The sequence below is a fragment of the Urtica dioica genome, chromosome 4, assembly GCF_054948205.1.
Source record: "Urtica dioica subsp. dioica isolate 48M chromosome 4, U.dioica_male_clone48M_v1_H2, whole genome shotgun sequence".
NCBI lineage: Eukaryota > Viridiplantae > Streptophyta > Magnoliopsida > Rosales > Urticaceae > Urtica > Urtica dioica.
In genome coordinates, this window is record NC_142759.1 from 11,512,099 (window position 1) to 11,534,488 (window position 22,390).

Consider the following 22,390-nt stretch of genomic DNA (forward strand, 5'->3'; position numbering starts at 1 on the left):
ACTCAGACAATAGAGAGTTGCGAGTGAACGTCTTTTCACATTGATGACTTTGAAATTTGAATCGACACCTGGGACAGCGATAACACATGTCCAATAATAGGTATCGAAACATAAAATTAATACGTCACATACCAAGTTTCTTAGATATAACACCTGGGATAATTTCTCAGCTATTCGGTATATAAGTTCTAAATGCCGAATACAAATCAAAGTTTCTCACTACTTAAAATACTAAGAAACTAGAAGACATTGTTATGATCGGAATTTCACAACACCTAATAGCCACAAAACACCGAACAAGATACTCTTCGAGGTGTAGTAACGTGAGGAACGATCAGATGCATAAGTTGGGCTTCAATACCGACCGGCATAACCGTGAATGACGGAGAAGCTCTCGGTATAATAAAGACTAGTCAAATAATATAGCTTACAATGGCCACGTAAGCGCAAATAACCCACGGACAGTTATCCAGACGATTACGCAACACGATCAGAGCAGTTATTGGATAACCGCTCAAGACGTGGGTCTAATCAACCCACATTCAGATCTGGTCCCCGTCTGTAAAAAGCACAAGAACCCCCTTAAGAGAGGAGAGACTCATTTTTTCACGAATGATACCCGCGCTGCACAATTCTCCATTGTTATTTTCACCTTTATATCGAATCCCTTTGTAACCGTTGATTCTTGTATTGATATTCATTTAATATAAGAACAATCCAATCTTTATACTTAACATATTATCAAATCTAATCGGTATTTGTTGTATAATCATCGAGACAATTGTTGTATCTATTTTCTGACATTAACAAATGGTAGATGAATTTTAAATAAAAATAAATGAATTGTTTGTATATGGGCTAACAAGAAGCTTATTTGACCCATAAAAAAAAAAATCTGTAAATTTTAAACCATTTAACAGCTTGGACAATCACATAGTCAAGCTGGCAATCACGATGGTACTCTTTTCTTAAGTCACAAGTTTTCTTGTTTTTTTTTTTCCTTCCCCTTTTACCATTCAATATTATACATTTGTCGCCAAATCCTTATCCAAGTGGCCACTTGGCGATACTTATTCCCTTGATCAGTGTAATTTGTCTAACAAAAAATACACGACACATATGAATAATTACCAAACTTGGCTTTGTAAATAAATTGCAAACAGAAATTAAAACAAGAGATATTACATTGAGATCAGATTCCAACTTAATTATCTTCGAATAAACTTCCTCAACCACAAAAATTTATTTGTGGTTGGTCAACTAGCATTATTGCAACAGAATCAGCCGACACTTTTAGTATCTAAATATTTAATGCTTTTGGTGTTTGTTGAGCAAATATGCGTCTGTAGTCCAACGGTTAGGATAATTGCCTTCCAAGCAATAGACCCGGGTTCGACTCCCGGCAGACGCAATACATTAGGCATTCATTTTTTTCTTTATGCCCAAATATGGCTTAACAAATAATGAGATATATTCATTGAAGTATACATACATCATAAGAAAAATTCCGGTATCTTTTATTTTTTTCGGGAGAGAAGAAAAGTCTACAACAATGATAAGTTTTTTAAGGAAAAAATGAAATTAATGGACAATGATGAAATAATACACCACGAAATAATTAAACCTATACAGCATAGTTTCAAACAGTGCCCTGAAATCCCATAAATCATACAGATCAGTAGAAAAGAATTCCCAGACTCCTATTTTTGGTAGATTCTTTATGTGGTCTCCAATATCTGGCCGTGTAATTCACCGGACAGGTAAGAAAATAAAATTATTAAGCCCAAATATGGCTTCACAAATAATGAGCTTATCTTACGTTCATTCGGTGTGTATTTTATAGAAGTATACATACATCATACGCCGGTATCTTTTCTTTCAGAAGAGAAGAAAACTTTAAAATAATGATAAGTTTTTTCATTGAAAAAAAAAATTAAGGACAATGTAATGAAATAATTGAACCTATACAGCATAGTTTCAAACTATGCCCTGAAATGAATCCTACAGATCAGTACAAAAGAATTCCCAGACTCCCATTTGTGGTATAGATTCTTTATGTGGCCACAGAAATCTGGCAATGTGATTAAACTGACAGGAAAGCTTAGAGCCAATTTTTGACACAAGGCTTTCTCCAAAGATGTTCCAATCACCTAAATTTACCGAGGGGAGACTCGGCTGCGTGATCGTCCACTAACCAGAGATTGTATTCGTGGAATCTCCTGATCTTTTTGTCAAAACCCGTGATGTAGTTGTTGTGGATTATTACGTGCTTGCCCTTGGTTTCTTCTACCCAGGTCTGGTTCTTGAAGTATAATCCTCCGGTCGGAAACGCTGCTTGAGGAAGTAGATATAAATCCACCTACAATGCATCGACACCATATAATTTCAACAGCAAAATCCCATCGGGGAATCATCGGTAAAAACTATTGTAAAAGGCAACAAGAGTGAGAAGGTGAAAGAGGAAATACCTCTCCGGCAGTTTTGTTGAGTGCCCAGTTGAAAGCAGGCTGGTCATTGGCTTTCTTGGCTTTGGACCAGGGCTGTTCTTGAAGCTCCTCAATCCACTTCTTCATCACCAACTTCGCTCCGTCTGAGGGGCGTAGGAAAATCATGCAGCTGCATATATAAGTGCGACCTTTCTTACCCGGAGGAGGTAACTCGTGAGAATGATTCAAAGGTTTCACCTGAAAATACCAGAATGAGCATCGGAGTGAGAAAAATCGACACAAAAACACAAAACTAGGACTGCAATGAAAGGTCCCAACTAATGGGCATCATAGAGATGCGAAAGTTCGATGATTGCAATCTAGCATATCACATACAATAACTGAAGTATGGATTCAAACACACCCCAAAAAAAAAAATTCTTCTTGATCAACAGGGGAGATGTGTTTCTAAGTTACTTCCACGAAGAAAATAGGAGCTAGGCAATGAATCTTCATCTCAAATCTATAGAAATAACCCTTGTCAAATGTCGATTCAGAAGTAGATGGACTTACTTGAGTCATGTCATCAGTGAAGTAAACATCATGCTTGCCTTCTAGATAAGGAAATGGGTCAGCCAACCAAACCATATCAACATCATTGTACATAACATTGTAGCCAAGCTCCAAAATCTGAAGTAGGTGGCGTGGCCTTCGTGAAGTAAAGTTAAAGAATCCCTATTTAATAAAAGGAGGGAAAGTTCAAGTCAGAACCACGGATAGAACAAGTGAAATGATCATATTCATTTACCCTATGAAGCAAGCAAACATCAAATCAAACTATCAAAGGCAAAGCACCCTGATCACTAAAACATAAATCTGGATCTCCTCACACTCTTAATGCTAACCCATTTGTATGAGAGAAATTGACAAACAGAAATAAATCAAAATGCATATTTAATGCTCTACGCCTTTTTAATCTATCTCCCACACCCAAGAAGTGAAATAAATTAAATAAACAAAATTAAAAACCTAACCATAATACCATTTTTATAATCAGTGGGTCATCAAGGCCGTGTTTTCGAAGAACTGAACTACACGCTAGTAATCAAACCATACAAGCAAACGGGTCAAACAAGAGAATTACAAATTTACAACATATTAAACATCTGCCTAGTTCATGATACCCACACGCTACAGCATACAACTTGAACGCCAACGAGGAAGAACTCATATCCTTGATCCACAAACCAAGACTAACAAAAATTATGATACAGCCTGGGTAATCCAATCTCACACAATCTACCTACGTAGTAGCAAACAATCACCCCGAAGCATTTATGAATAAATAAAAAGACACGACAATGATTCTACACAAGCTAAAATTATATAAGGAAATAAGTAATCAATAATCAGAAAAGGCACAGTGCTAAACCAAACAATCTTGAACCGTGATTACTACAAAGCCTCAGAATCTCCATACCTGAGAGCCAAATTTATGAGCGGTCTGAGAATCCGGAGCTGGCGGGACGAGCACAGCGTGACCTGGCCAACGCTCATTGACGGCGTAGAGCGTAGCGTAGTCCTCGGCGATGACGAGGACCTTGTCTTGGTGCCCCTGCCTCGAAATGCTGATCAGCCAATTGCTCAGAAACGGAAGGTACGGCTGGCTCACCGCGCACACGATCACCGTCCCGTTCCTCGCCACCAACGCCGCCGCCTGTGCCAGCGTGTAAGATCTCCACTTCGTCGGCGACGGCCTCACGGCGGCGAACATACTCGCCGTCGATCCAGTCCACGGAAAAACGACGCCGAGGACGATGAGAAGCGAGAGGAGGACCACGAGAGCCACGGGGCTCGAGACCGAGAACGGCCTCTGCGACGGCGACGATGAGGACGAGCGAGGCGAGAGCGAGTTCGAATTCGTGAGCGGGCTTTGGATCGGTCTCTGGTGTAAGAATGATGACATTGTTGCGGCGTCGAAGGTGAGAATCAGGGCTTCAGATTGATAATTTCTTAAGAGAAGAAAAGCTCCGAAGTGAAGAACTGAGGAGGAAGAATGAGAGTGTAAAACTTTGAGTTTAGTCGATTGAGATCAGATCTGATTCAGACCCGGTAGATCGGACGGTTGTCGTTTGTTGTAAATAGCGCGTCAGTAAGGTTTTATATTTTTTTTTATTTTTTTGGGTGCAATTACGCGTCGGTGATTATTGATTTCGCGCGGAGTATAACGCGAACGACAGTTTTTTTTTTCCCCGGGCAGAAAGGGAAAACGACAGCTTCTAAGCAGTAACTTGTTAGATTTTCCGTATTATGATATCATTTGGTTGTTTTTTAGAAAAATGCCATCGTTACAACTTCCAACAAATGTCGGACATTAGAACAAGCCTGGAAGTTCCAGTTTTATTTATTTATTATTATTTACTAGGTATGTTATGAAAACCAAGCATACTCGAAGATAGAAATTAATGTGTTTTTTTGGACACTTGTGAAGGTGACAACAAAAGAAGGTTATTGACATTGCATTGTCTGGCGATGGCTATGGCAGAAATTACTGTGATAAATCATAAATCAGACACGAATTGATCGACGCCTACTAACGAGGTAATATCTTTTAACATGTGACAGCTAACTCGAAACCATCCTCAATATTACAAGATTTCTATACACAAATTTCATTATTGCCCGCCCAAAATGAGACGAAGTGGAGTGAAAAAAAAAACTGATTTCCAATATTTGACATTGCTAATTAGGTTGAATGACACTGATCTACAACAACAATAATTATAAATAAAATAAGAAAGAAGTCGCAAGTATTCCCTTGCACTAAACAGCGACTATAAGAAGAGTTTCATGAAACTGGGCCGGCTTTTATCTTCTGAGATTTATGTTTGACAAAGAAAGCTGACAGCACGCTCTTGCTGCGAACAGGAACACGTACCATCGCCCGTTGGTTTTGCCCATCAAACGATCTAAAACCTCCCATAGTTTTGGATCCCTCTGTGCCTTCCTGTTATAACACAATCATGAACACGAGTGTTTGAGACTTTCCGTTCGAAACAGGAACAATCGGATATAATATGAATTATTTCGGCAATAAAGATTTCGGTAAAAAATATTACCCTGCGAGTGGGACCCAACACGGCCGGGTGAGCTCCAGTTGATGGAATACCACCCGCATCGTCTGCGTGGAAATAAACATAGAAGTATTAGAGAAAGGAAATATTGTATTTTAGTCTGAATTAGTTATTATTAATATTATTATAAGAAAGAGGTTTTTTTTTTAATTAACCACACAATAGGTGTCTGGTTTTACATACCTACGAGATGAAACACCCCTGTAGTTTTAGTTGGATTCCTAGCGTCTTCGGTGCTACACATACCAGACATCGAGTTACTCAGAGAACCGAGAATGCCTCGGAAAGAAACAAACACGGTATCAAATAAGACATTAATGCTCACTTTGTTGGAGGATGTGAAGTCCCTTTTAGGGTAGATTTTGTGTCTGAGGATAAGTGCCAAGAAAGCGTCTTCGATGCTGGTGAACCTGATGTAACACGATACAAATGGTTATGGACAATGATTAATTAACCGAGTCAATGACACTGTAAATAAAATCATGTGAACTACAGAGATAACATCTTCGCAGCTATAAACTGATTATCTGAAAAATACTACGTACTCGATGGCTGAAGCCGAGCTCTGGCTTGTAAGCTGTTTTGCCTGGCGTCAGTTTGTACACGTGGACCGAAATGAACCTTCTTATTAGCAGAATCTGATTGTATAGATAGTATAGTGAGAAAATGGGTGTCTGAATCTCCGAAAGACTGTAATGATACACTCAATCTTACTCGGCAAAACATAGTGCTTGTGATGTCTCGGGATGAAGGCCAACATTTGCTGCTGCCTAAAACCTTCCTTCTCCGTGTATGTTTGACATGTGAGAAGTTTCTATTACCCACCAAAAACACAAAATTTGTTTAGCTGTGCTCTCGGTTCTATTTGACATTCCTGCTATGCTAAGAAAAAAAAAACGGGATTAATGTTTCACCTGATTTAGACAAGTGACTTTAAGCTCCGTGGTTGAGACATCTAATGTTTGTTGCTCAAGAAGATCGGTCAATTTGGAAGCCACGGTGCCAAGGTGATCAACAGCATTAACAAGGGCTCGCACTGCATAATCCTTCAGGTTGTCGAGAACCCTAAAAGTCATAACTTTGAATCAAGCTCATTCTCTTCTTGAAGAACAATGGGTCATTGGATATGCATACATTGATTCCCAAATTTGCGTTACTAGGTAGCTTCTCATGATTCAATTTTCTTGCATAACCCGAGTTAATCAAGCAATAAAATAATGCGGAAAAAAATATCAGGTACCAAAAAATATCAAGTACTAACATTTGTTTCTGCTCGCTGTGAAGATAAGACTTCTCGCAGTACTCTGCAGCCGAATAAAGCTGAGGTCTCAAGTTCTTGAGTTCCTGAAATATATGGACACACATATGAATCAATTGATTGCGAATGATCCGCTTTTCACTCTCGAATCCAATATCAGTCAAATCTAAAACACAGAAACAAGCAATGGTGATACTGCCAGAATATAAAGACTTTTAATTCTACAAAGTAAAGGATTCTTTACAAGACCTATACAAGCAAGGCATTAATTGCTAAAAATAGAAATTGAGGAAAAAAAAGGGTAAATTAAATGCTTGGTAATTGATAAGTAGCCAATTCCTAAAATTAGGTCGCAAACAACTTTCAGAGTCCACAGACACCAATTACTTCAAAAGACTCAATCACAGCGGTTTCCCAAAATTTCCACATTCTCATTCTCATTCTCATTCTCATGGGAAAAACAAACAAACTACATATGCATTTATTCTGGAAAATAAAAGAAGAAGAAAAAAAAAAGTCAACCAATATTACAGCGAGAAATAGAAAAACCAACAAGCACTCGATGCAAGAACTGTGCCAAAGCCGAGCAATGAAATCAATCAGCATCAGATCTGATCCAAAACCTCAAAGGTACAAAAACCAGCTGAGAGATCAAGTGTGTTCACAAGAACAAACGTAGAGAGAGACGAACGAACCTGCAAAGCCTTGACGAAGTTCTTGCTACGCTCCATGGAGACCTCGTCGAAAGTCATGGCCGGATTGACCGGTCTCGATACTTCCAATTCCATTTCCAGAGAAAACACAACAGCGAAATTACCAGAGAAATCAATTACCCCACACACACGCACAAATTTGTATAGTTTTCAAGTGGAATGAGTGTCTCGTTGTATATGTGCCAAATATATATGCACACAAAGAATTTAGCTTGTGGTTTAGATACGGAGATTAGTTTTTTTTCTTTTCTTTTTTAAGGTGCAACAGGGAAAGAGAGAGTGTAGTGGAAGCAATTGAAGTTTAAGGGAATATGAGATTTATAATTTATTATTATTATAATCAACTTTGGAGATGAATATGTAGAGTTTCTTGATTTAAATGCAAGGGAAAATGACATTGCTTTAATTGCGAGAATTGTACGCATTTATATGGAGTGGTTGGCATTGCGGTGGTTTTGATATCTGCATATTAACGGCGGGCCGGGATCGGACTTTGACTATGTAATTACAGCATTGCCCTTGTTCACTATTATTATCACTATTTTTTTTCGAAGAAAATGCATGGAACTTTATATTATAAAAATGATAAAAACATTCAGATGAATATATAAATGTACAACATCTTAAATGCACGCTAGGATTAGGATTAGGATTAGGATTAGGATTAGATATAAATGTACATTGCACAACACGCACGCGTATATAATACCAAGTACATGTGTTAGTTCAATATGAACTTTTTTTTTTGGCATAATAAATAATAATAATAATCAAAGTATACTTTGAGTACTTATAATTATTAATCGAGGACTTCAATCAATTGCGGTTCGTTAGCACTGAACAAGATGATTTTTCAATATACATAAACAAAAATCTCACAGTGAGATATGGACTATAGTTAATTCCTCTCTGATTCACAATATAACCGATGCGTAAAGTCGAAAAAGATGCTAAAAATCAGTATATTTGAAAAAAAAAGCACAAATAAACTAGAAATTATACTTGATCGTGAATAATATAACAAGCGCATATGTTATATATGATGCTAGGAAAAGATTTACAAAAACCATAGTGTCGAAACTCATTTAGTGTCGAATCATCCATTATACTATGTGTAGGACTCATCTAGTGTCGAAACTCATTTGGAACCAGAGACAATGAACAATTTGTTCTATGCCAACAACGTCACGGCCACACAATGCCATAGAGTGCTAGCCGTAGTACCGAAGAGGCCCTAAGATGATGGAGAAATTAAGGGACTAGACCACATTGACGGCCAACCCAGATCGCTGAAGGTCCACGGACATGGTAGTTGATTGGATATGAGGCTGCGATTCTTGTCGATATTGGTGCAAAGTACTACGGGGCCTTAGACAAAAATAAAATTTGAAACCTTTATTTTAAAAACATATAAAACATATAAATTCCAGGTTTTTAGACTTATTTTTCCATTAAAAATTTGAGGCCCTAGACCATGGCCTAAATGACCAAATGGTTTCCATTATTATATATCGTATTTAAAATTTATACGTGTGAAATTGATTTTATTTTAGTAAACTTCAATCTGTACGTGTGAAGTTACATAAATAGTCAATTAATGCAACCAATAAAATTGTATGGAATTCACTCGATCGAATAAGACACATAGGTAAGACTGGATAAAATATGAATCTCAATGAATGTCATACATGTGCAAGATTATCAAGTAAATATTCAAGCACCTGCAAAACACATCAAAGTTCTTAAGGTACATAATTATAGCCAAGTAACTCAGTAATGATAGAGCTATAACCGTATACGTACGTACAAGTACAACTAGCTAGTAGTGATAGAAGTATAAATTTTTAATACAAATTTTAAAGTATATTTTTTTTTTCAGCAAACATGATTAAAAATAAAAACATTAATGTTTAACTCAACGTTAATGCTTTTAGTATTATCAAGTATTTTTTGCACAGGCTATCTAAGGATTTCCAATTCCATCCTATCTAATTTTCTTTAGCAACATGAGCCCCTTTCGTATGGAGGGCAATTCTTCCGGGAAAGAAATGTTGAGGTCTCATTCACAGTTGTGGAGTCAACTCAAAATACTTTACACAAAAATCTAAGAAGAAAAAAAAACAGTTCGTATTCACCGCTAAGTCACCACTAGCGGTACGTTGTGCTACCTTGAACTTAACCATTGTGTAAAATGAAATGAAATAAAATAGAATAAATTAATGCATAGCTAAGATTATGCTGTTTCGTTTCAGATTAACTTCTCGTTACAGAGTTGGAACTAGTTTAGGTCAATAATTGTAGTAATTAAATTGGTAAATTTTATTATATCCACTTGAACTTCCCTATAAAGTTAGGTACTCAAAAAGGCAAATCCTTAATGTGGTTGCTAGGTTAGTTAAGGTGGGAAATTAGGTGAACGGCTTGGGCAACTGTTTTTTTTAAGGTTTCTTAATTAGTGAGAAGAAGAAAAAAAAAGTGAAGTTGGTATTCATTATTCATATTAATGACTTATGATTCATAAGAAGCACTACCAATAAACCTAATTATGCATTGCTTATTAATTAGTGAAATAATGAATAGTGTAAAATTAAATGAAACCAGAGAAAATTTTCATTTCCCAAATAAAAATTAAAAATTGTTTTTTTAATAGGCAATTGAGACCTTGGGCCATATCCTAATCCATTAGGAAAAGAGGATAACGATGGTCTCATACTTAAGTATCATATGGCCCACATTGTCTGTCTATGATCATGCAAGATGACCTACAATAATGTGCAAATTGCAATTATTATTTTAATCATCAATTACAAGCCCTTGTATTTCGATCTTTGTTGCATTTTTTTTTTTTTTTTGGAAATTGATCTTTGTTGTATATAATAGGTCGCGTTTATTATAAAACAGTAAAACGTTCAAAATTAGTGAAGAAGTTACATGTAGAATGGGGAGGTATTTATCAACTATAGTAAAAGAGAAAACAAGTCTTTTATCGGGGTATACTATCTATTAGTTTCTTATATATATCATTGAGACTAATTACAATTGAGTTCTTGCTAAACGTATCATATTTTTTTCAGCAGAATAATAATGATTATTACACTCGGCTTCTCTCATTTATGATATGCAAATCCATATTTTTGTTCTACAACATTATCTATAGTTTGTATATTTTTACAATATTCTTTCTTAAAAAAAATTGATAAAATAAACTCAATAAAGTAATTTTTTACTCTGCTATCGTTGTTTTTATTAGTTCATTTTTATACTCTGTATAGGGGCTATAGAAATCTAATCTTTATGGAGATGTTAGGAATGAAATTTTGAAGTTCCTTTACTTGAAACAATATATTTTAGGGGTGAAATCGGTTCGGTTCGGTTCGGTTTTGGACCAATTTGAAAATCGAAACCGAATTTTCGGTTTTGAAAATTTTGGACCAATGACCGAACCGAATTGGTCAAAAACCGAAAATCGGTTAACCGAAAATTCGGTTAACCGGTTTTGTAAAACCGATAACCGATTTTATAACCGTTTTAAAACTGGTTAACCAGTTTCGAAACCGGTTAACCGAAAAAATCGGTTAACCGATTTCAAAAGTGGTTAACCAGTTTTAAAGATGTTATAATTATCCAAATCGGTTATCCGGTTCAAATCGGTTAACCGATTAAAATCGGTTATCCGGTTTAAAACTGGTTATCCGGTTTCAAAACTGGATAAAATAAAAATCTGTTAAATAACCGATAACCGAATTTTTGGATTTTCAAAACCGATAACCGAACCGATTCTTAAATTCGGTTTTGGTTAACCGAACCGAATTTTCGGTTTGATGACGTGGCACCGAATTTCGGTTCCGGATCGGTTCGGTTATCGGTTTAACCAATTTTCGGTCAATTTTTGTACACCCCTAATATATTTTACACTGATGGCAAAATCTCAAATTGGAAATCAACCCGAGCTCAATGTGTTGCGCGTTGAATGGACTACACACTTGTAAAGAAAACATATAATCTTTATTAGATCAGTTAAGTTTAAAAAGTATGAATTTTTGTTGTTGAATTTATTGGTGGAAACTACAAAGAGCAAAATAATCATGTTGCTTACAAAAGTCAATTACAAATAGTGGTTAGTGTTGTTTACTAATTGATGAATCTTATAATGTAGATGCAAGTAATTTGTCTAAGTGAATAACTATAAACAATTAAAACACTTAGCCTAATTATTAAATAGTTTAATTTAAACGGATCTGATTTTTGTAAAACTTAGATGATCGAATTTGGATTTAAATTTCAAATACGATTAATAAATGATCGAATTTAGTTCTATTCCATTTTTTCAAAAATACGATAAACAAGACACGAACACGAATTTGTCACATGAACTTCAAATCCTTACAACGTCTTCAATTGCCAAAATAGAGTAATAATATCACTAGATCTAAAAAGTGGGATAAATGAGATAGGTCAACGATAAATGTTCACTATTTTAAATAATAATAATAATAAAAAGATGAGTTCGAGTCCTAGTCAAATATTAAAAAATACTAAAAATAGATAAAAATATCACTACATAAATATTGCACTTCCTCAAAAAAAAAATACACTAACTGTAAATATATATCTATAAAATAGATGATAAAAAGGAAACACACTTCCAATTTTCAATCAAAATTCGCCACGTGACTTCGTCAAACGACGACACGTGGTGACCTTTTTTTTTTCTTTGTCATTCTTTTACATTTATTACTCTCTCTCTTTATTTACTATTGAGAAAATAAATCTGACGATATATAAGAGAAATAAGAAATGTAAATAAGTTGATGTTGATACCTGACAATGAAATACTTTCGTAAATTATCATAATGATTACTATAAATATATCTTACCATATTGTATAACATATATAATATATGAATCAATATTATTAAACTTAATTATCAATATATTTTGTATAATTTTTTTTATGTATATATCATAATTACTAATACTATATTATACTATATCAATAACATATATTATTATTGGAAAAATTATATGGTATTAATAAAATTAAAAGTTTTCAACTTACTTTACTTTTTATTTTTATTTTTATTTTTTGTTTAAAAACAATAATAATTTTGTTGACTGACGCGTAACTCAACGCGTTGTTGAAACTAATTTAAAAAGAAACTACACATAAGGAAATGAAGTATATCCTGAAATCTTTATTTGCGGTTCTTTAATACTTAAAAAAAAAAAAAAAACCTGAGGTTCTTTAATACTAATTTAACCTAATCATGAAAAAAAAAAATTCCGAATTCAGAATTGTTCCTCTCATTTGAAATTATCCACACAAAAATATAAATTTATAATTGAAAAATATTTGAGGTCTAATATTAAAAAAAAAAAATTATATATATTTGAGGTCTAAGAAGCGCACGGGAACAATTAAACAGACAGATAAATATCAAATTATCCAAATACATAACTAATATTATCCAAACAGATTCTTCTTATCTATCTATCACCGTCTTCGTTCTCTCACATCGACCAAATAAATCTCCCAAATATTTAAAAAAATAAAAATAAAATTCGAGTCCGGGAAGGAAAGAAAGGTCGATCAATGGCGAATTTTCTTCTCTACCGAGCCTAAATATAGCAACAAAACTCTGAATCTTCTATCATGGCTCTTATCGCTCCTGCGACGGATATTTCCAAGGTCTTCTATCTAACAAATCCTAGACCTAGCAAGCTCAGAGGCGTGAAAATATCGACGACCGTGAAGAAATTTGGGTCGAATCACAGGGTTAGGATTTGCGCCGAGGTTAGAGACTGTGGAGTTAGGGTTTCGGAAGGAAATGAGAGTTTGATGCTCTACGGACAGTTCTCAGCTCAGGTAAAGCAGAGTTCGTCGCCGAGCAAAGAAGAGGAAGAGAGGCAGAGTTATTACGTCAATATTGGATACGCCATTCGAACTATCAGAGAGGAATTTCCCGAGCTGTTCTACAGAGAACTTAGCTTCGACATCTACAGGTTTTGATTTTCCCTCTTATTTCTTCTTTGTAGTGCCTCGATGTCTCTTTCGCTGTCGGTGTAGATGATAGGTTAGAATTTCGATATTTCGTAGGGGTTTGTAGAGGAATTTTGATATTGTAGTTTGTTTCATTTTGGTTACTTGAAAAGTGTAGACTGATTCATGGCCCTTCCAAATGGACCGGTAATGTTGCTTTGAATTTGATTGACTGTTTATTTTTTGTTTAATCTCTTTGTTACTGTTGATGTTAGCCCTTCCAAATGGACCGGTAATGTTGCTTTGAATTTGATTGACTGTTTATTTTTTGTTTAATCTCTTTGTTACTGTTGATGTTAGCTTATCTTTTTCATGTTTTGATTGCCATAGATTTCCTTTACATAATCTAATAATACTGATACGATACAGCTGAAGAGTATAATTATTATTAATATACATATATATATGTAATTTATATTTCAATAATGATAGTGATATTTTCCTGGAGTTGGATGTTTTATTTGTTCTTACAGTTTTTATTTATTATGTAGTAAGCTATACCCTTGGTTCTTGAATATGAAGTGGTGTGCTTAAAACTATGTAGCTTTGGGTTTGGTACACTTTGTTTTCCTTAGTTTTCTCTTGGACAAGTGTTTTCCCTTTTTTTTTCTTTTTTTTTTGGAGAAAATAGTGGCATTCTAATGCTTTTTCCTTTTGAAATATCTACAGGGAAGATATCGTGTTTAAAGATCCACTTAATACCATTATGGGAATCGAGAACTACAAGTCAATCTTCTGGGCTTTACGATTCCATGGCAAGATATTCTTCAAGGCATTATGGGTTGAAATAGGCAGCGTGTGGCAGCCTATGGAGGACGTCATAATGGTCCGTTGGACCATCCATGGAATCCCACGAGTTCCATGGGAACGCCGCGGCCGGTTCGATTGCACTTCCGTGTACAAACTCGACAAGAAAGGGAAGATCTTCGAGCACCGTGTTGATAACATTGCTCTCAATTCACCTCCAAAGTTTCAGGTCATGGATATAATCCAGTCTCTTGGCTGTCCCTCTACCCCGAAGCCGACGTTTTTCGAATCCTCGTCCTCTTCATCGTCAAAGGGAAGTTAGGTTCACGTTAAAACTCAGCATCGAAAGTTTTGTAATGCCATGCCATGGTTGAGCGAAGGTGAAGCTTATGCAACGCTGCATCCATTCTCTGTTCTTTAGTTGCTTGTGTACTCGTTTGATATAACTTAGCCAGTAATCTAAAACTACTCAAATAGCAATCGTATAGGCTGTTTTTATCATGTAAAAAGAATATGTAGATTCGTAGTCTCGACTAAACAACACTGGGATGACTGCAATATATATGTATAAATATTGTATATCTGTATAGTTTGAGATATAAATGTAAGTTGTCCTTAAAAGAAACAATTTCTCTTTCACGTGCGTTATTACTCGCTCGCTAAGCAATACCGTCTTTGATATTTTTTTGGGGAAGAAGTTTTAGTTTGATAGTGTTCTTAGGTTAAAAGCTAATAATGTAAAATATATATTGGTACCGTTACTTGGAGAATAATGGACGCAGAGAATTATAAGTAACCAAATCATATAGGCATGATATATTCACACAGGATTATGGCCGCGTTTTCGGGTAGTTACACACCTGTAGTTTCAAACACTAGTGTTTCTTACAATTCGAGCATGAAGTTCAGTAACACAGATACCCGTCGAGCTCTTTCGATTTAGGAGTCCATGGGATGTGCCTCATTGCTCCAAATTGATTCAGAGAGAACTCACAACGTGCAAAACACACCAAAATGTTGTCTGTTTAGTTTGCTATTGGTGATTTTTTCAACCCTGTTAACTGTAGGTTTATCTACCTAATTTCATTCAAGGAATATTAAAGGAATGTCATTCAACTCACTTCGCAATCTTCGACAAAGATTTGGAGCACAAAAAACAAGAATGTCAAGACCCACAAATTAAGTCTTAAGATGAACTGAAAGAAGTTGTGAACCAAATAGTTTCTACTATGATATTTTGAACAACTTTTCCTTTTACAAATACTTTGCTGTGTATAGGAAAAGCTGTTCTATCTCCAAATGCGCGCCAAATGGTGCCTTTTGTTGTGTCATGGGTCAAGGCTTGCTTACAAGGATCGATAAAAAAAATGTCATCTTCTTCGAGCGACAAGGGTTTATTAATGAAACTTCTCAACCACCTTGGTCTAGCATGAGAGAGGGTTCTATGAGGATTGATCTCTCAAATCTCCACCACCAAGTGAGTCCCACACGCACGGCATATGGTTGGGCCGGTCATGACTAATGATGGATTTGATTACAATAAGGGTAAAACACTTACCGATAAGAACGAAGTGTATCTTAGTACAAGACACAACACAAACTACGTGTGTTTTGCTCATTATGTGCATACTTCAGAGCCGTCGGACCGTGGGTCTCGGCTCCACCTTACCATCAACTTCAACGTTGTTCGTCGCTGATGTACGTAACCATACCACTTCCAGCGACGAATTTTGCTGTACCCCCATCAAGGAAAACAACGCCACAATTCTGCCGTCGACGACCACTACCACACTACCGCCACCTATAGGCCCAACTCATCCTTGAGTGTGATAAAGTTGTTGCTTTAGATCCCGTTGCCAAGAAGGCCCAATTTTTTGGACTTGGACTTTGTTTTGACAATTTTATTAAAAATAATTATAGGAAAATGGATTTAAGTGGTAACAATTTTGATATTTTGGACAAAAATAGTAGCAACTATATTTTTGAACATTTTTATTAGTAATTATAGACTTATATATCTACAACGGTTGTTAATTGTAGACTTGTAAATCTACAGTTTATGACAAATGTATACGTTGATGTGTACAGTTACTAGTAAAAGTGTCAAAAAACATATTTGTTACTATTTTGGTCCAAATTATCAAAATTGCTATTAGTTAAGGCCATTTCCCATAAACTTTATGCCCACTTGTCAACAAAGCCTAAATTGTTGGACTACGACCTTCTTTTAACAATTTTATTACAAATAAGGATTATACCAAAAAGACTATTTTATTTTATTGGGATTATTCCTAAACTATGATATCCTCAATACTTTTGAACCAAAATCTAATATGTCAAAATTATTCCAAAAATATGACTTCCTTATATTTGTTGGTACAAAACTACTCTCAATGAAATATCTTATATATATACATATATATATATATATATATATTTCGTCTGTCTAGTTTATTTACAGTATCGTCAATAATCTACTTGATTTATTGAAATTGCGATTTTTTTTTTTGGAAACTTGAAGACTCTAGAAAAAAAAAATTCAAGCAAACCAAAGAAAATCAACAACTACACATCCGAAATCAATCTCGTTTCGAGCTTCTCTCCATTTACTAGTGATGATTTAGATTTATTTGTCATGGCTTTAATTTTAGGGTTTGAGTTTTGATGTTTCTTTGTCATTTTGGGTGAAGAAGAAGAAGAAGAAGAAAACATGACGGAGAAAAAGAATTGACGTGGAGACGAAGAAAAAGAGAGAGAGAGAGAGAGAGAGAGAGAGAGAGAGAGAGAGAGAGAGAGAGATTTATGTCAATATCAACGTGTTTCACGATTTCACTCCCTCCAAAACTTCATATATACCTAATAATTTGAAAAATCTAAAAAAAAAATGGTTTTAAGAATCTAGATATTCGTTTGAAGATTTATTGATATTTTGTTAGATTGAAATAGCCTGATACTAGGATTTCTAGTTTTCTACTAGCTAGATGTCATAAGACACGTCAAGATATAACAACTAAGAAAGAAGCATCTAATAATTGATCCATAATATTCCGCAATAGTACTATAATCCGGCCTCAATTATTAGAACAAAGTAAGTCATAAGCTCGTTAACTCTAGTGCGAAAAGCAACGAATAAAATCTTGAACAAATATAGTTCTCTGATCATACAGCTTATTAGATATTGTTCCAGAAACTTTCAATGTAACTAGCAATATTAGCAAATTGATATTTCTTAATACAAATGATGACTCGTAAAGGAAAAAAATAAAGAAATTTTGAAACATACTGATTAGATCTAATTAGAAAAATACTTCCAAATTATTTTATTTATAGACTATTGCATCTTTCAAAATGCAAACAATATTGGTCAATCGTAACAAAAAAGCCTAACTTGTAAGCATTTTTAATTCTTAAGTATTTTTCTAAAATGGTAATATTAAAACAGATATATAGCAGTTTTTTTTCTTCACCTTAACATAATAGCAGCTAGCAGCTTAATTATTCTAAACAATATACATGCATGCGCATTCGTTGTGCTTGTATAGATACTTGTCCCAAATATATTTCCAATGTTTGGCGAATATTTCGTTTGGCCTCCAAGGCTTCAATTCAAATGGACGATATGTACGGAAAATGAAAAAGAAGAGAATTAAATTAAAAAAAAAAGGTTTATAATGAATGCAAAATGGTTCAATAACTTTGGCATAAATTAATAAATTCTATATATATATATTCATTCTGAAGTGGCAAAGAATGCATAAAAGGAAAGGATAAAAATGTAATCCTCTACCACCCTTTATATTTCATTCTGCTAAGTTACATTATCTAATTACTTAAAAAAATGATTTTACTATAAGTTTGTAATGTAAGTGAATCGTACTCTGGAAAAGCGGTGGATCGTGTCTGACTTGCTAGTGGTGAAATATTCCTTGAAGATCATAGAACCACCGTGATCAGAGAGGAGAGAAACTTGATCTTCAAGAGGAGATGAGGCTGAGAAGCTCAAATATTGCATTCGTTGCGGGTTTCGCCTTCGATACGAACTAGAATTTGTTGTGAGAGGGCAAAATTGATATGAAACAACTTATTCTAAATTTGTATGGGGTGTATAAGAAAATATATTATTCAAGAGGGACGCATACGCAAAAATCACATAATTATTAGTTCCGGATGGCATATGTTCATTACATGGCTCCGTCACTACTCTCCTTTGTCGTTGATAACGAACATAACGAGGACGACTCTCTCTCTCTCTACTACAAAATGTAATTTTAGAAGTCACAAGTCATTTCTAATTCAAGGATTTAAAAACCGGGGGAACCGGACGGGAACCGGTCCGGTTCCCCCTTTTTGGAGCTACCCGGCACCGGAACCACCAAAACCGGATTTTTCCGGTGGTTCCGGGGGAACCGGACCGGGATCCGGGTGGGAACCCGGTTCCCACTTCCCGGTCCGGTCCAGGTAAAAAAAAAAAACAAAACCGGGTATTTAAATCCGGATTCCCCTTTTTTTTCATTTGCGTCGGTAAGCTCTCCTCCAAATTCCGCCGCACCTCTGTTGATTTCTTCCCAGATTCCGCCCGGATCCCGCCGTGCCGCCAGCTTCCCGACGCGCCTCTGTTGAATTCTTCCCAGATCCCCCCGGTTTCATACATTTCCGGTGAGCTTCCCGACCCGGATTTTTTTTCTTCTTGATTTTGAGTTTAATTTTTCAAATTACTTGATAATTCTTGAAGATTAAGTATAAATTGATAGTTGTGAACTTAAATGTAGTGTTGATTTAAGGTTTGTGTTCATGATTCTAATTTTTTGTAATTAATCCGAATTATTTGGTAATTTTTTGATTATTTAGTGATGATTAAGGTTATGATGAACTTGTTTATTGATTTATGAAGAAATTTTGTGACTTGTTTTTAATTTTAGAAATTTTGTGTTGATGTTTGTAATTTTTTTGGATTTAATCCGAATTATTTGATAATTTTGTGATTAGTTAGTGATGATTAAGGTTATGATGAACTTGTTTATTGATTTATGAAGAAATTTGTGACTTTTTTTTAATTTTAGGAATTTTGTGTTGATGTTTGTAATTTTTTTGGATTTAATCCGAATTATTTGGTAATTTTGTGATTAGTTAGTGATGATTAAGGTTATGATGAACTTGTTTATTGATTTATGAAGAAATTTGTGACTTGTTTTTAATTTTAGAAATTTTGTGTTGATGTTTGTAATTTTTTTGGATTTAATCCGAATTATTTGATAATTTTGTGATTAGTTAGTGATGATTAAGGTTATGATGAACTTGTTTATTGATTTATGAAGAAATTTTGGGACTTGTTTTTAATTTTAGAAATTTTGTGTTGATGTTTGTAATTTTTTTGGATTTAATCCGAATTATTTGATAATTTTGTGATTAGTTAGTGATGATTAAGGTTATGAATTATGATGAACTTGTTTATTGATTTATGAAGAAATTTTGTGACTTGTAAATGTTATTAGTTTGTGATATTTTGTAAATGTTATTTGTTCATTTGTAGATTACAAGTTGCAAGAATGTCGACCCCCGAACCAGCTAGGAAGTATTGCACACCTATTCCCGGAAAAAGTAGCGGCCACCAGTGCATATTTTGCGAGCACATTATGGGAGGTGGCGGCATCACGAGAGTGAAAAACCACCTAGCCCATGTAGACCCAACGACGAGTGTCAAATTCTGTGAGAAAGTCCCTCCTGAAGTGAGAGAAGAGATGCAAGCTTTACTTCAAGGCAATGTCGTAAAAAAGAAGAACAAAAAGTCGTTGGAATCTACGCTTCGCACGACATTGACTAAAAATGTTGGCGGGGAAGAATCAAACGAAGAAGCATACGAAGCGCAATTACGAGCAGTTATGAAGAGGTCAAGACAAGAGGCAGCGCAGACGGAATGGGAGGCTCGGATGATGTCGGGGCCCGGCAGTGGTTCTACGGCAAAATCTCCACCAGCTGCTCCGTCATTATATAAGTCAGCGAGTGCGAAGCAAACAAAAATTGATGGCGGAGGTTCAAGCCGTAGATCAAGCGGAGTGAGTGCTGAACGAGGACGTCCAACCTCAACGCGGATCCAGAGACAGTTCGGATTCAGATGGCGGAGGTTCAAGCCGTAGATCAAGCGGAGCAGGTGGAGGTGCAGGTGACGGTGGATCAGGGGGAGGTGCTGGAGGTTCCTATCGGTCTGTGGGTTCCTTTACTGCTGGAGGTACCTCATTTAGTGATGTCGGCGGTGCTCAACTTGGATACGCACCATCGCAAGAAGATTTTGATCGTCTTTATCACCCTGCCTTTTTTTATTCAGGATACGGACGCGGAGGTCAGGGCGGAGGTATGAATGATGCCATGTCATTTACGTCTAGCAATGACGTTGATGACTTGTCCTACAACTTCGGATCGGTATCAATTGGTCCTCAAGGCACACAGTCATCTTATGATGACGGATCTTCCAATTACAACTACCAGGACTCCTATGCATCAAGTTACGCTCCCGAAATGGTGCAACCAGTTCCAGGTTATCCCCTCCACTCAATGTCTGTTGGTTCATCTCAGTATGAGTACGACTATCACTTGAACATGTACTTTAGTGCATATGCTCATTATATGACTTGGTATGATTACTGTATGACCGCTGCATACGGTCGATTTGAGTAGTCATTTGTATCCCTCCTATGTTGAATTTGTTGACCAATAGTATTTGGTGGATTGTGTTGAACTTTATCATTTTGGTTATTAAACTTACTTTTTGTTGTGTTTGTAATTTCGTATTGTGTTGAAACATTCTACACTATTTTTAATTTTATGAATTTTATCCTACGTACTTTGTATTTTTTTGTATATTTCTTTTCTGAATTCCCCTCGGTAAATACGGTATTCCTCTACGGTAACGGTAAGTTCAACGGTACCGGTTTCTTTTTTTTTTTTTTTCTCGCTTCCCCTGGTATTCTTTTACGGTACGGGGGGTTACCAGTAAATTCGAAGGCTCGGAACGGTAACGGTAACGGTATTTCGATCTTTGTTCTAATTAGAAGTGACATTTCGCTTTTAGAAGCGACTTGTCGCTTCACCGAGACATGTGCTAGTGGCATCCTCATCATTAGCTCATTTTTTCTTCTTTTTTTATCAATTGACCCATTGAGGTTTATGGAAAAGAGAAGACCATATTTGAAGATTCGTGTAACGGTACGGGACTACCTTTTCCATAGCGGAGGGAGTATAGGCCTTTAGCCCCCCTAAACAAATGGTATTGATTTTCTTCAGCGCTATCAGCTATCAGCAATGAAGTGACTGACTTATATATTCACTTGAGTATTCTTATTGGGCCCACATCTTTTCAATATACTTTTTACTAGTTTAATTTTTTTTACTATAAATTTTATAAATTAACCCCCTTAAAAAATATTGCATATTAGTCCCTTTAACTTAATTTGTATGATTGTTAATCCATAAAATAACATAGGAAAATCTATCTATAAATAGTTAAATGATTAATTAATAATTAGTTAAAGCAATTTACTCGACACGAAATCTATAGCATGTTAAGGTATTGATTTTGTGCAGTGCCATGTCAATTTCTCTATCTAATTCAACTTTCATCCGTCATATATTCCGCAATATTACTATGATACGACCTCAATTATTAGCAAAAAGTAAGTCACAAGCTCGTTTAATATAGTGTAAAAGGCAAAGAATAAAATCTTTAACAAATATAACTATATATCGGATCATACAACTTATAAGATATTGTTCCAAAGACTATCAATATATTGTAACTGGCAAAATTAGCAAATTTGTATTTCTTTATTCAAAATGATGACTCATATAAACATTTATAAATAAAATATTGTAAATACATAGAGACACAAATATAAGGACCGGTAGTAATTAACTCAGATAAGGAAATCTCCAAAACAAGACAAAAAGAGTATTGTCAAGGCTTGTTTATTTTGTTCCATTTGTCTCCTGAACGAACGTGAAAGAATAGACACTGTATGCACTTAAAAACACACCATAATTAAACAAACAAATTAAACCCTATTTTTAAAAAAAGTCAG

At 35.3% G+C, this 22,390-nt stretch overlaps 3 protein-coding genes and 1 non-coding gene across 4 annotated transcripts; 2 read left to right on the forward strand and 2 right to left on the reverse strand.

The window, feature by feature from the left end:
* Nucleotides 1-1,339: 1,339 nt before the first annotated feature.
* TRNAG-UCC (transfer RNA glycine (anticodon UCC)) lies at nucleotides 1,340-1,411 on the forward strand. Its single transcript has one exon. It is a non-coding gene; the product is annotated as a tRNA-Gly (tRNA).
* Nucleotides 1,412-1,500: 89 nt separating this feature from the next.
* On the reverse strand, nucleotides 1,501-4,576 carry MGP4 (Nucleotide-diphospho-sugar transferase family protein). The gene is made up of 4 exons (XM_089613823.1): nucleotides 3,907-4,576; nucleotides 3,000-3,161; nucleotides 2,469-2,684; nucleotides 1,501-2,359 (listed from the first exon to the last, which is right to left on the reverse strand). Exons 1-4 carry the CDS (start codon nucleotides 4,390-4,392, stop codon nucleotides 2,147-2,149), a joined length of 1,077 nt encoding a protein of 358 aa, XP_089469949.1. The 5' UTR covers nucleotides 4,393-4,576; the 3' UTR covers nucleotides 1,501-2,146.
* A 409-nt stretch (nucleotides 4,577-4,985) lies between these two features.
* Nucleotides 4,986-8,025, reverse strand: ABIL1 (ABI-1-like 1). The gene is made up of 9 exons (XM_089613705.1): nucleotides 7,514-8,025; nucleotides 6,822-6,904; nucleotides 6,475-6,625; nucleotides 6,275-6,374; nucleotides 6,106-6,198; nucleotides 5,886-5,970; nucleotides 5,744-5,796; nucleotides 5,546-5,607; nucleotides 4,986-5,433 (listed from the first exon to the last, which is right to left on the reverse strand). Exons 1-9 carry the CDS (start codon nucleotides 7,604-7,606, stop codon nucleotides 5,275-5,277), a joined length of 879 nt encoding a protein of 292 aa, XP_089469831.1. The 5' UTR covers nucleotides 7,607-8,025; the 3' UTR covers nucleotides 4,986-5,274.
* Nucleotides 8,026-12,989: 4,964 nt separating this feature from the next.
* On the forward strand, nucleotides 12,990-14,961 carry LOC149400423 (DUF2358 family protein (DUF2358)). Its single transcript, XM_089613363.1, has 2 exons — nucleotides 12,990-13,534; nucleotides 14,241-14,961. Exons 1-2 carry the CDS (start codon nucleotides 13,185-13,187, stop codon nucleotides 14,638-14,640), a joined length of 750 nt encoding a protein of 249 aa, XP_089469489.1. The 5' UTR covers nucleotides 12,990-13,184; the 3' UTR covers nucleotides 14,641-14,961.
* The last annotated feature ends 7,429 nt before the right edge of the window (nucleotides 14,962-22,390 follow it).